The sequence below is a fragment of the Juglans microcarpa x Juglans regia genome, chromosome 2D (genome assembly GCF_004785595.1).
Source record: "Juglans microcarpa x Juglans regia isolate MS1-56 chromosome 2D, Jm3101_v1.0, whole genome shotgun sequence".
Taxonomy (NCBI): Eukaryota; Viridiplantae; Streptophyta; class Magnoliopsida; order Fagales; family Juglandaceae; genus Juglans; species Juglans microcarpa x Juglans regia.
Window position 1 is genome coordinate 32,265,900 of NC_054596.1, and position 13,597 is coordinate 32,279,496.

At 37.6% G+C, this 13,597-nt stretch overlaps 2 protein-coding genes across 2 annotated transcripts; both read left to right on the plus strand.

The window, feature by feature from the left end:
- The first annotated feature begins 4,853 nt into the window (after nt 1-4,853).
- LOC121250854 lies at nt 4,854-6,254 on the plus strand. Its single transcript, XM_041150085.1, has 3 exons — nt 4,854-5,096; nt 5,338-5,459; nt 5,806-6,254. The coding sequence occupies exons 1-3, from the start codon at nt 4,973-4,975 to the stop codon at nt 6,124-6,126; spliced, it is 567 nt and encodes a 188-aa protein (XP_041006019.1). The 5' UTR covers nt 4,854-4,972; the 3' UTR covers nt 6,127-6,254.
- A 2,328-nt stretch (nt 6,255-8,582) lies between these two features.
- LOC121250853 lies at nt 8,583-10,260 on the plus strand. Its single transcript, XM_041150084.1, has 3 exons — nt 8,583-8,893; nt 9,133-9,254; nt 9,808-10,260. Exons 1-3 carry the CDS (start codon nt 8,770-8,772, stop codon nt 10,126-10,128), a joined length of 567 nt encoding a protein of 188 aa, XP_041006018.1. The 5' UTR covers nt 8,583-8,769; the 3' UTR covers nt 10,129-10,260.
- The last annotated feature ends 3,337 nt before the right edge of the window (nt 10,261-13,597 follow it).

Genomic DNA, 13,597 nt, shown 5'->3' on the forward strand with positions numbered 1-13,597 from the left:
GATGACGTCGGAGAGGTCAAGGGAGGCTGAGGGTGGTCTCAATGTGGCTAGGGTGGCGGAGTCGTGGGTTTCCAAGGGAAACCTATAGGTCTCAAGGCATGGAAGTCGGAGGGAGGAGCTTGGCTAGTCGTGGCTGGTCATGAGGGAGCTTAGAAGGTTGCTGGTGGAGCTGTGGTGACGAGGTGGAGGCGGCATGGCAGCCTACGGCTGCGAATCTAGGCTAAACGGGTGGAACCCGTGTGCTAGAAATTGAGGGGGCATGCGGTTGAGGGAGGCCAAAGGGCTTCATGGGGAGTTAGAGGAAGGGAGAGGGAGTCAGTAGTAGTGCTCAGTGGGGCTAAAATCGGCACACGGCGGAGCTAGGGCCGTCGGTGGCCTTGAAGGTGTGCAAAACCCATTTTTATGGGTGTTGTGCGTGTGTGCAAAGGAGAGGGAGAAGGAGGTCCGTGGTGGCTGGGTTTGTGAGAGGCGGTCACCGGTGTGAGGTGGTGAAGGTGCAGTGGTCTGGGTAGCCACGCACGGCGGCACCGGGCTGGGCTAAGGAAGAATTCGACTCAGGAGAGGGGGTTTCCGTCGGGCTCAAGGGGAAATGGAGGAGAGAGAGAGAGAAGGGAAAAGTGAGGGAGAAAGAAAGAGGGTCTGGGTTTTAATCATGATCCCTTTATCTTGGGATCTTCAAAACGATCTAACGGTGGGGAACTAAAACTCTGATTTAAAATATGTAAACATTAACTTAATTAAAAGTACTGAGAGGAGTTAAGGTAGAATATTATTTAAACTAAACTTTAGTTTATAAAATAATATTCCTTCATCATTAATAAAATGATGAAGTCTTCTTTAATATATTTAAAAGAATAAAACTATTTAATTAATTAGAGTTTTCAACATAATTCAAATCTCATAATATTTTAAATAATTGAAATTATTTTAATAAAATGATATTAAAATGATTCTCAACAATTATAATATTTTTGGAGCTCTTCAAAAATATTATAGTTGTCTTATTTAAAATGAAACTTAGTTCAATAACACTGGAAATACTCCATATAAATATTTTCAGTGTATTTAAAATACTGGGCATACTTTAGAAATCACATAATATCTTTAGAAACACGCAATCGAGGTTTGACACGTATAATGAGGCTCGCAATTGCTAGAGAGAATGGGCAAATTATTACATAATTTCCATCCTCGGAACTTGATTACGTCAGAAAGAATGAGCGGGTTGTTACAGGTAGAGACTCACTGACACTAGATGAAGTACAATCTGTACTTCATATTAGGGAACTACAAAACAGAGGAGATACCAAACAGGATGATGGGGAGGGTCTATCTGTTAGGGATAAAACAGAAAAAAGAGAGAAGAGGGGCAAGAATGAAACCAAGAAATTTAGGTCTAAGTCAAAGGGAAAACATTTTAAATGTTTTCACTGTCACAAGGAATGACACTTCAAGAAAGACTGTTCTGAGAGGAGAACAAACCTTGGGAATAATCCTAAAGAGGCAGGGGATGCCTCTGTGGTATTTGAGGGGTATGAGAGTGCTGAGGTACTCACTGTGAGTGAAGTTGATTAAAAAATAGAGTGGATAATGGATTATGGCTGCTCCTTTCACATGTCTCCAATCAAAGATTAGTTTGAGACATTTTCTGAGTTAAATGGAGAACATGTAATCCTGGGTAATAATAAGTCCTGCAAAATCATGGGAATAGGGTCAATTAGACTAAAAATGCATGATGATGCCAAGAAAAACTTAATTTCTCTTAGCATGCTTGATTTATCAGGCTGCACCTTCAAATCTGAGGCATGGATTCTTAGGTTTACTAAAGGCTCTTTAGTTATTATGAAAGGGGTAATTAAAAATAGATGGTATACACTACTTAGGAAAACTGTAGTTGGGGAAGCATCCCCTATACAGAGCATTGTAGAAAATAAATCTATGTTATGACATAGGAGGCTTGGACATGTATGTCAAAAGGGCCTTTTAGAATTGCAAAACCAAGGGCTGCTAAGTGACCAAAACCTAGGGAACTTACCTTTCTATGAAGATTGCATCTATGGAAAGGTAAAGAGGATCAAATTTAAGTCAGCAACTCATAACACCAAACAAACCCTAGACTGTCCATTCTGACCTCTGGGGACCTGCAAAAGTAAATTCAGGGAGTTATTACCTCTCCTTAGTGGATGATTACTCTATGAAGGTATGGATATACATCATAAAGAACACAAGTGACATCTTTGAAAAATTTAAGGAGTGGAAGTCTCTAGTGGAAAACCAAGTAGGTAGAAAACTCAAGACCCTAAGGACTGACAATGGTCTAGAGTTCCTATCCAATGAGTTTAATTTGTACTGTCAAAAGGAAGGAATTCTTAGGCATAAGACAGTGAGGGAAACCCCTCAACAAAATGGTTTAGCTGAAAGAATGAACAAGACCATCTTAGAAAGGGTAAGATGCATATTGTCTAACTCAGGGCTGCCCAAAACCTTTTGGGTAGAAGCTGTCACCACTGTTATTCACCTTATAAATAATTGTCCCTCCTCTACTATAGGGTTTAAAACCCCACAGGAGTTATGGTATGGGAAACCTCCCAACTATGACTACCTAAGAGTGTTTGGGTTTGTTGCCTATGTACATTCAAAAACTGATAAGTTAAAACCTAGGGCACTTAAGTGCATTTTTATATGGTACTCTAAACGGGTTAAGGGATACAAACTTTGGGTAGATGGACTTGGAAGGTATAAATGTATTGTGAGCAGGGATGTGACTTTTAATGAGTCACAAATGGCTCGGGTACAGGAAGAAAAATTAAACCAAGAAGTTGATAAGTCTCTAAGGGGTTTACAGGTTGAGGTGGAGCAGGTTAACACCTAACCTGAACCTGAAACTGGGGAAGGCAGTAACCCTGAGGAATAAGTCTTAAGGGACATGGATCAAGGTGGAGTTAGCTTCTATAATTTGGTTAGAGATAGACAAAAGAGTTATTAAACCACCTACAATTTAGTATGGAACATGAGAAACCTGTGAACACACCCTTAGGTCAACAATTCAAACTATCTGTAGATCAAGCTCCTAAAACATAATCAAATATTAGCTTTATGCAACAAATCCCCTATGCTAGCATAGTGGGAAGTATAATGTATGCAATGGTATGTTCTAGACTTGACTTGACCTATGCTGTGAGGGTAGTTAGTGGATTTATAGGGAATCCTGGAAAACCCCATTGGCATGCCATTAAATGGGTATTAAGGTAGCTGGCTTGCTTTACTAGGTTAGGTCTCAGTTTTGGGAATAATGTAGAAAAGGGTTGTGACTTGATTGGTTTTGTAGACTCTTACTTTGCAAGGAATGTAGATACTAGGAAGTCCTTAACTGAATATGTGTTTACTGCTTTTGAGGGAGCTGTTAACTGGAAATCACACTTACAATCTGTTGTATTTTGTCCACTACAAAAGTTGAATATAAAGCATTGATTGAAGCTATAAAAGATGCCATATGGTTAAAGGGTATTGCAAGTAAATTAAATATTTTCAATGGCAATATCACAATACATTGTGATAATCAAAGCACACTACACTTAGCAAAAAAATCAAGTTTACCATGAAAGATCCAAACATATTGACATAAAGCTTCACTTTGTTAGAGATGTTATAGAGTCTAAGGTTGTAAGTGTGGAGAAGGTCTCAACTAAGGATAACCACTAAGATATGATGACCAAGTATTTCCCTTGGTCTAAGTTCAAGACACTGTTTGAACTTAGTTAGTATGGAGTCTAGAGACTGTCCCCATTAGGGGGACAAATGCAGGATTTAGCAAATTATTTGTTGCCTTTTTATTTTTGATTTGTTTTTTCTCTTATGTGAATAAGTGAATGATGGCTAAATCTGGACCCTGGAAGCTTCATGAAACACGGATTGTTGATCACGTGTGAAGCCTATGACCTTTGAACTGCATCATCAAGTGATTGAGCCGCAGGATTGCGACACGTGTTGGCATTTGCTTCATAATATATATTTGTGGCTATGAGATAATGATGATTACTCGATTTTCATTTTCATTCTTTTGGTCTGTATTATTGAGAGACTTTGAGAGAGAGTCTGAGAGGAAGAAACTAGGGTTTCTACCGAGGGTTTCATTGAGAGAGAAAATCTGTGCGATTTTCTGGTTTGTGAGAGAGAGGGTTTGTAAATTAGTTGTTCTGAGGCTTCTCTGTGAAGGACATTGATCATCAATAAAGCTATGAGGCCATTCCTGCCATGGACGTAGACCATTAGGGTCGAACCACATAAATCGGTTGTGTTCTTTCTCTATTTTCTTTATATTTTATATTTTTTTGTTTTCTCTGATTACTGTTTATATTCTTGTTAACTTCTTGTTCTATCTTGTAATCTGATTTGGTATTTAAACTCGTTGGATTTGTAAGTCTAATTTTGGTATCAAACAGTATATCTTGTGTTTTGTTTGGCAAAGAGGGACTTGAGAAGTTCCATAACAACCACTATCACAAAAAAGACGCAAAAACCGAACTAAAAAAAGGTACAATTCAGGTTGAAGAAAGACAAGTGTAAATATGAACATCAAACAATAACAATATCAATGAGCTTTATCCACTTGTTATAGTTCTTGATAAATATAATTCTGGATAGCACATGGTAAGATTGTAAAATTTTATACATTACACTACCATCTTATTTTCATTTCACTATATAAGATGTGTCATATTTATTAGTATTGAAAAATTATTTATTGAATAATTTTTTATCATTTAGATGACAGATGTACTATATCTTACCTAGTAAAATAAAAATAGAAATACAGTGTATAAGATTTATCAGTAAAATAAGGGCAGTGTTAGGTAGCTGTTGGAATTTGACTTTGGGGCACATTTCGGTAGCTGTTGGATGGCATAGGCATGTTCAGATCTTTTTATGCATAACGCGGTAGAGCTTGCATACTGCCCCATAATCAACCAAAATGAATTCCGCTTCAGAGATTGTGGCGAAGTTGAATCTCAAGCCCAACCCAGAAGGTGGTTTCTACGCCGAAACTTTCAGGGATGACACCATCGTTCTCACCCAGTCTCAGCTCCCCCCAGAATGTATGTTCTTTTCATTGCATATTCTCTTCATTTTTATTTTTTTTCTAGATCTTTTGCAATAAAAGGTCTCAGGATCTATATAAAAAATCTAGAGCATTTGATTGGAAGTAACAATCGTTAAATAATCGACTTCTCTGGAAAATATAGAGAACCTAATAAAGATTTGTAAATCCCCTTTAGTTTTGCAAAAAAGGAAAAAAAAAATTGTGGAATCATTTGTTTTGCCTATGTTTGTTGCCAGATAAGGTGGACAGAGGCGTGAGTTCATGCATATATTTCTTGTTATCGTCTGGGAGCGTATCGCACCTCCACCGTATACCGTGTGCAGAAACCTGGCATTTTTATTGGGGTGAACCTCTTACGGTACGCTGACACCTTTTCTTAACACTGTTATTACAATATCAAGCATTACGTCAAGAGTTCGAGCAAAGGGATTTGCTCTGTTAAACTTTCTTTGGTACTAAGTATGGACATGGTTTTAGATAAGTAATTTAGGCTTCATTTGGATAGTGAGATGAGATGGGATGAGATTATGTGTAAATAGTAGTGAAATGACTTGAGCAAAAGGCTATTTTGCTTCGGTGCCTATAATAAGTTGGCTTACTAAAAGTATTTGGATCTTAAGAAGAAAACAGGGAAATCTATACAACTTCCATTATTTTCTAAACTTGCCTTTATTTAGTTTTAACATCACTATGGTTTCTGTTAGGTATTGGAACTGAATGACAAAGATGGGAGTGTCAAACTAACCTGTCTCGGACCCAATCTGATGGACAAGGAGCAGCCACAGTACACAGTGCCTCCAAATGTGTGGTTTGGTGCTTATCCAACGAAGGACATCAGCATTTCCCCAGATGGGTTGGTACACGTAGCCCCTCCAAGGAATGCTGAGAATCATTTCTCCCTTGTGGGATGCACTTGTGCTCCTGCCTTTCAGTTTCAGGACTTTGAGTTGGGAAAACGATCCGACCTTGTCTCACGCTTTCCCAGCAGTCGGCCTCTAATCACTCTCCTCACACTGCCAGGCTGATCAACAGAAGCTTGTTTTATTTTGCTATAATCATGGAAAGTTTGTGCTTTCAGTGTTGGTTTTCCCGAGATGATAATTGACAGTGCATACATCATTTTTCTCTTAAAAAATTCTATTCATAATCTCTATATACCACACTTATTTTTATTTTTTATATTTTTTTTCTCTTACTAAATATGTGGTGCATGGATGATGAGTAAAAGAATTCAGTTAGTTTAAGAATAATAAAACAAAAATAAATATAATATATGGTGCGTGTGGATGATGAGTTGTAAAAATCGAAAGATTTTTCCAAACACAACTAAGAGAGCAAGAAATAGCCAAGGAGGAACCACATAGGTAGAGAAGGCATGGAACTAGAGGGGAATGGAGGAACGGCGCAATTTTATTTTTAATTTTGAAGGGAAAAAAAGAACCTATAAAGAATGTAAGAGATGATATATGATTATTTGTTATCTTATTTTATGAAAATCTTTTTCTTTTAAATTATCAATATAAGGTCAGGTAAGTGAGTTATTCATAGATAACGAAACTCTCTCCCCCAATATATACTTTTAAGATTGAGAGGTTGATCTTAAATTCTAGCCCACAATCATGTGGATTTCTTGTATGTCTTTCTAATAGTTTCTATATTAATGTTAACCCAAGCCGATATGAGAAGGTTGCCTCTTCTACGGTGAGTTTATACATCATTAGAATTTCTTAGTATGTGGCATTTTTTTTCCTTGTACACGTCTTAAGAAACCACAACTACAGGAAAAAAAAAAAGGCAAATATAGAGTACAGAGGGGAAAGCTTTTGCAATTACAATAGCAAGCTCAGGATGAAAATCTTGTTTCTTAGACAATTTTGAAACAAGTACATGGATAGGAGGAGTATCACTTGCTAAACTAATTCGAGGCATACATATGGATATGGAAGTGAGAAAGTACAAGAAAAGCAAGCTTGTCAAGAAGTGGAAGTGAGAAAGTAGAAGAAAAGATATTTTTCCATCATTCCAAAGTCATCATTCTTTCTCAGAATAAATGTCTATTTAACATGAAATAAAGCTAGAATCCCAAGAAACAAATATTTGGTATCGAAGGAGCAACACTACACTTATCGATAATATATTTCCAATAGGTTTTTTGATAAACAAATTTCCCTTTTTTTTTTCTTTTCTTTTCTTTATATATTTTTTTAATCATCATAAATATTTAAAAAAAAAATCACAACATCATTAAAAAATACTCTCTTAATCACTAAGTTAAAAATAAATAAATCATTCGGGACACTTTTCAAATCCGAATTCGAGACCCAAAGCAATTCTCTCAAAGAAGTGAAATTGGTTTTAAGGCTTTAGATGGGAAATCTATACACAGATTGGCAGTCATGGGACGGGCTAAGGTCAAGACTCAAAGTTCACCGTGAATTTTCAAAAAAGCCCTCACAACCATCAATTTTAGCATTTTTGCCCTTATTGAAATCATGACTCATGAGGTGAGGAAAAACAAAAAAAAAAAAAACATAACCAGAATAATATTATTTAACTGTTAAACGAAACAGTACAAGTGAGTGACCAATTAGATGTTTGAAAATTGCTTGTAAAACAAACCGTTGCCCATTAAATAAAATAAACCATTCCTATTAAAAATACACACCCATGCAAGTGAAGAAGAACAAAGTAAAAATACGAGCATCAAACAAGACGGCCACTATCATCAAAAAGACGCAAAAACCCAACTAAAAAGGTACAATTCAAGTTTAAGAAGGACAAAAGTGTAAATATGAACATCAAACAATAACAGTATCAATGAGCTTTATCCACTTATTATAGTTCTGGATAAATATAATTCTAGATATGGTAAGATAATAAAATTCTATATATTACACTGTCATCTTATTTTTATTTCATTGTGTAAAATATGACATATTTATTACTATTAAATAATTTTTTATCATTCAATTGTGACAAATATAGTGCATCTTATATAATAAAATAAAAATAAGATGAGATTATGGTGTATAATATTTTTCGGTAAGAGTAATGCTAGACTGCCGTCCAACAATGACCGTTGGGCGTATTGCTTAGGCAAAACATATCCTTTTTATTTTTTTTATTTTTTCTTTTCATATTTTTTTAACTTCTTTAAACCTTTTTTTTTTAAATTATCAATACATTAATAGTGATTTACATAATCAGTAAGTAAAAAAGTTAAATACATGAATGATCAAAATGAAGAGACAAATTAAATGGATAAAATAGCATTAGTCTTTTCGATAGGGAGTCGAGATACTCTGTCGTCCAGAATAGCCAGTTCTACTTGACCGCTAGTTACTTTTGCAACTCATTTTTTTTCATCTTTTTTTTTACATTTTTTAATATATTCAATACACTTAAAATTATTTCCTTGTTTATTAATAAGTAAGTAAGTAAAAAAAAAAAAAAGATTTGTTTCTCGAACGGTCAAGAACAGTTTTTTCCTTCGGTAAAATAAGGGCAGTGTTAGGTAGTAGGTAGCTGGTGGAATTTGACTTTGGGCCACATTTCGGTAGCTGATGGATGGCATAGCCGCATAGGCATTTTCAGATCTTTTTATGCATAGCATTGTAGAGCTTTTATTTGATCTGTATCGATCGCATACTGCCCCATAAGCAACCAAGATGAATTCCGCTTCAGAGATTGTTGCGAAGTTGAATCTCAAGCCCCACCCCGAAGGTGGTTTCTACGCCGAAACTTTCAGGGACACCTCCATTGTTCTCACCGAGTCTCAGCTCCCCCCAGAATGTATGTTCTTTTCACTGCAGATTCTCTTCATTTTCTATTTTCTAGATCTTTTGCAATAAAAGGTCTCAGGATCTATATAAAAAAATCTAGAGCATTTGATTGAAAGTAACAATCGTTGAATAATCGACTTCTCTGGAAAATTTAGAGAACCTAATAAAGATTTGTAAATCCCCTTTAGTTTTGCAAAAAAGGAAAAAAGAAATTGTGGAATTATTTGTTTTGCCTATGTTTGTTGCCAGATAAGGTGGACAGAGGCGTGAGTTCATGCATATATTTCTTGTTACCGTCTGGGAGCGTATCGCACCTCCACCGTATACCGTGTGCAGAAACCTGGCATTTTTATTGGGGTGAACCTCTTACGGTACGCTCTGACACCTTTTCTTAACACTGTTATTACAACATCAAGCATTATGTCAAGAGTTCGAGTAAAGGGATTTGCTATGTTTGCTCTGTTAAACTGTCTTTGGTACAATTTAGAGCTGGAATCAACAAAGTTATATTTTAGCCAAAGTTTAACTAGATTGCATTGCATACAAATTTACCGCAGTGGACTCAACAAAGTTATTGTATTTTTAACTTTGATCATTTTCACTGGTCAAATTTGTTGAGTTCAAGTTGCTGGTCAAATATTATTTTGGCATAAAAAATTTCCTCTCTCGCGTGCTATTCGTTTCGCACGAGCTCACAATTCTAGAAATGAAATGAAATGATGTGTAAACAGTAGTTAAATGATTGTGAATAATAGTTGAATGATTTGAGCCACGAGAGGAAAAGACTATTCTGCTTCAGTGCCTATTAAGTTGGCTTACTAAAGGTATTTGAATCTTAAGAAGAAAACAGGGAAATCTATACAACTTCCATTATTTTCTAAACTTGCCTTTATTTTGTTTTAACATCACTAAGGTTTCTGTTAGGTATTGGAACTGAATGACAAAGATGGGAGTGTCAAACTAACCTGTCTTGGACCCAATCTGATGGACAAAGAGCAACCACAGTACACAGTGCCTCCAAATGTGTGGTTTGGTGCTTATCCAACGAAGGACATCAGCATTTCCCCAGATGGGTTGGTGCACGTAGCCCCTCCAAGGAATGCTGAGAATCATTTCTCCCTTGTGGGATGCACTTGTGCTCCTGCCTTCCAGTTTCAGGACTTTGAGTTGGGAAAACGATCCGAGCTTGTCTCACGATTTCCCAGCAGTCAGCCTCTAATCACTCTCCTCACATTGCCAGACTGAACAGAAGCCTGTTTTATTTAGCTATAATCATGGAAAGTTTGTGCTCCCAGTGTTGGTTTTCCCGAGATTTGTTCATCTCTCCTGGATTTTGAGTGCTTAAGCATTTACACAATAGAATGCAAACTTTGGACCTCTGTTTTTTTTTTTTTTTTTTTTTTTTAAATGAGTATAATCCGATCTCTTTTGGAAGCTTTGCGTTATATTAAATCGTGCCAAGTTAATTATAATGAGTTTATTGGCTTTCTCTCTGGTGGCATGTAAAACCCATGCGATAAAACTGTAAAACCTGATCTCAAACAATGCTCTTTTCTATCAAGAAAAAGGAAGGTAGTCAAACCCAGTAGAAACCTGGTAATCAATATTAATTCCATCTCTAACAAAGTAATAGCCTCCTGGGGCAACAAGCTCCCAAAGGAGCACCAGAAGACCATTCCCACTTTTCAATTTGACTAAGATCCATAAGCATCATGCTTAAACGTCCTTCTAGTAACTCGACTATACGTGTAATAGGATCTTTCCAAAGGTGGAGTTAAGGAAGTAAGCATAGGTGCTTCGGTTTCCGGTAGCAAGTAATTAGGAATTTGTTGTGCAAAGAGTGCGTTATGACCTGTGGTCGCCTGCCTGGTGGGGACGGCTCCTCTGTTGTGGGTAAACGGAAAACCTTACTCGACGAACCTGAGGAAAGGTTGCACAGCAGTAGTAGGGGAGTTAAGACTATAGCTTTTTGTAGTGCTAGCAGGAATGTAAGTGAATGAATCTCATCTCCTAGCAAGTGAAGTGCTTGCGTCCCTTTAAAGAAAGGGGTGCTTTGCAGATAGTTTCTCGGGTTTGTTTGTAGTAGACCCTTCCAAAATCAAGAGGAGTCGTTTTGGGCCTCAGCCTACATGAAAGTATATATGTGAAGGTATTTGGCTGCAATGGCACGAACCCAAAGCTATTCAGAATTCAGACAGATGTCCCGGCTGAACTTTGACAAAAGGACTTTATTGTACTCATGAAGCCCAACATCCCTTCATCTTCAATAGTAAATTCGAGAGCCAAATCAAAAAGCTTAAGAAGCAGTTGATCTTGATCTTACGAAATTCATTCGTTTGATTTACCATTTTTGAGATTGAGATTCTAGTCTTCAGAAGACCAATAGCTCAATAAATTTGAAATAGAGGGATAGAGAAGATCATATCTACTATTAAAACAAAGAAGAAGTTGACATGGGACATACCAAAAGAAAGATTTACATAGAAAGAAAGCTTTTCATAGCATTTGCGAGAGCTATCGCTTACTCAATTTGCACAAAACTACTTCGGTAGCTTTGCCTTCGTTACAATTTCCTACGAAACTTGATTGACCCGTTAGGGCCTTTCATGCTCTCCATAGACATAGAAAGAAGGACTAGCCTCGCACCGGATTCAGGCTCTTTAAAAGGTCCTATCACTTTCTTGTCCCTATCTAGTCCACCAACCAACCTCAGTGAACCAGTCGATCCAACTTTGAAGTCGGAGAAAGCTTTTTGTTAACAAGTCGGGGTTCACATGCTGCTTTCTATCTGTCTAAGTAAGTCGAACGAAGCAGTTAAAAGGGAGTTTGGAAAGAGCCCCAAGGAGGAGGAAGAAGAAATCAGAGAAAGATCATTTGAAAAAGATTATCCAAGTATCGTGGAGCTAACTAGTAGTGACCCCTATCAAGCAAACAAGCCCAGTGGAAATGCTAGTCAGGAAGGCTCTAAGAAGGTTAGGAAGGATAGGGTTTCAAACCTCCATTCCTTTCGCTTTCAGTTTTTCTTGTGCCACTCCAGCTTTTACTCAAACCATTCTTTGAACTTACTTAATAGGGGTGACAACCTACCTTGGATTGATAGCTTTTCTACCGATTCCGAATGCAAGCTTGGCTTAAGAGGCAATTCTAACCTATCTCCTTTCCAGTGTCCTTTAGCTGACAAGGGCGAAGAGATCAATCATGTCGAGGTGAAGGGATTCTTAAGCACGAATTCAACAGGCTACTGGGCTCTCGAAAGCAAGGGTTCCCGCTTTATTGAGTGGAATGATGAGAAAGGGGACTTTTTATATGGGGACGCCATTAAACTTAGCTTAGCTTCTGAAAGCAATCAACACTTGTATAACTAAAAGATTTACTTTGAATGGCACGACCTTCATATAAGGGAACTTAGAGATCAGGCGACTTCCCTAATGAAACAAGAATTGGTTCAGAATCTCGAATTTATAAATCGAGATCGACAAGTGGGTTGGTTCGTTTCATCGTTCTATCTATGAGATTCTCGGTCTTCGTTCGTGATCATGTTGGGCAAAAGGTAGTTGTAGAGGAGCAGCTATGAAACGGCGATCCCCCTTTTCCATTGAAGTATGGGGGGCCTCCTTCCTCACCATTCCACCCTATTCTTTTTAGGGATTTTACCGATTTTGAAGGTAGCTTGCTTACCAAGCCGCCTACTTGAAAAGCTAGTTTCCAGAAAGAAGCAAAAGAGAACTCACAGGCAAGGAAGAAGCATCATCCTCCACTAAAACTTTAACAAGGTCAAACCATATCTTAATGAATAATCTGACTAAATGAGGAAGAGCTCTTTATGTGTTCGCACTTTACCACCATAAAAAATGCACAAAACTTCAATTGGTGGAAGCCAGTCCATGAAGACTCTCCTTCTCCAATGCTTCTTTTGGATTAGAATGGGTGGGATTCAGGATTCAAATAGGAATTTGAAATATCATAGAAGAGTCTCAATCTTTCTTAAGTTAAGAAGCCAGAGCAAGTGCATGTGAAAGTTCGCCTAATACTCAAATTGGGTTCTCCTGTTCTGGTGGCAGACTAAAAGACGTAAAGAACGTAGAGCGTGAAGTTAAATTAGATCCATTTTGAGGACGAGTTTTAGGCAGAACGGAGTCCTGCCCGGTTGTGGTCTGGCATGTTGATGAGCCTCTATTGACAGAAGCAATCAAAGTACTACAACAAGAAAGCCGTTGCGCGTTAGAACAAGCAAGGGATTGGTCCGCTATTCCTGACCAATAAATAGAGTAAGAACTTAACTACTCCTCTCCTCCTACCCTCTCATCTCCTTATCCTATCTGCTAAGTGAAAACACATACGATCTTGCTAAAACATCTTTTTTAATTTCACGAACTTCCTTTTCTCAAAATGGATATTTTTCCACAACTTGTTTAGCATAGCCATGGGTAATCCTACTCATCTCCTTCCAGCTTAAGCCTTTCGACCATCAAAGGAAGGGTCAATTCTTGCTTTCCAACTAGTGTCCTAGGATCTGATTCCGGAGTATTCAACCAAGAGGGCTTCTGCATTATGAACGAAGTGGTCGGGGGTGAAGGCTTGCTCTTGGAGTATAAGACATAGTAATCAAACTTTCCTGAGGGCTCCCCAAGTAGATCAACGTCTAGGTCACCTGCCTCATACCTCTCTTTCACCTCCCCACGGATAGCTAGATCTGGCATTCATCTTTATCATA

Excerpts from the sequence above, each read along its gene's own strand:
- LOC121250854 (XM_041150085.1), top strand. The coding sequence starts at position 4,973 with ATGAATTCCGCTTCAGAGATTGTGGCGAAGTTGAATCTCAAGCCCAAC. Across the intron at positions 5,097-5,337 it reads GTCTCAGCTCCCCCCAGAAT|ATAAGGTGGACAGAGGCGTG; the intron begins GTATGTTCTTTT and ends GTTTGTTGCCAG. Across the intron at positions 5,460-5,805 it reads ATTGGGGTGAACCTCTTACG|GTATTGGAACTGAATGACAA; the intron begins GTACGCTGACAC and ends GGTTTCTGTTAG.
- LOC121250853 (XM_041150084.1), top strand. The coding sequence starts at position 8,770 with ATGAATTCCGCTTCAGAGATTGTTGCGAAGTTGAATCTCAAGCCCCAC. Across the intron at positions 8,894-9,132 it reads GTCTCAGCTCCCCCCAGAAT|ATAAGGTGGACAGAGGCGTG; the intron begins GTATGTTCTTTT and ends GTTTGTTGCCAG. Across the intron at positions 9,255-9,807 it reads ATTGGGGTGAACCTCTTACG|GTATTGGAACTGAATGACAA; the intron begins GTACGCTCTGAC and ends GGTTTCTGTTAG.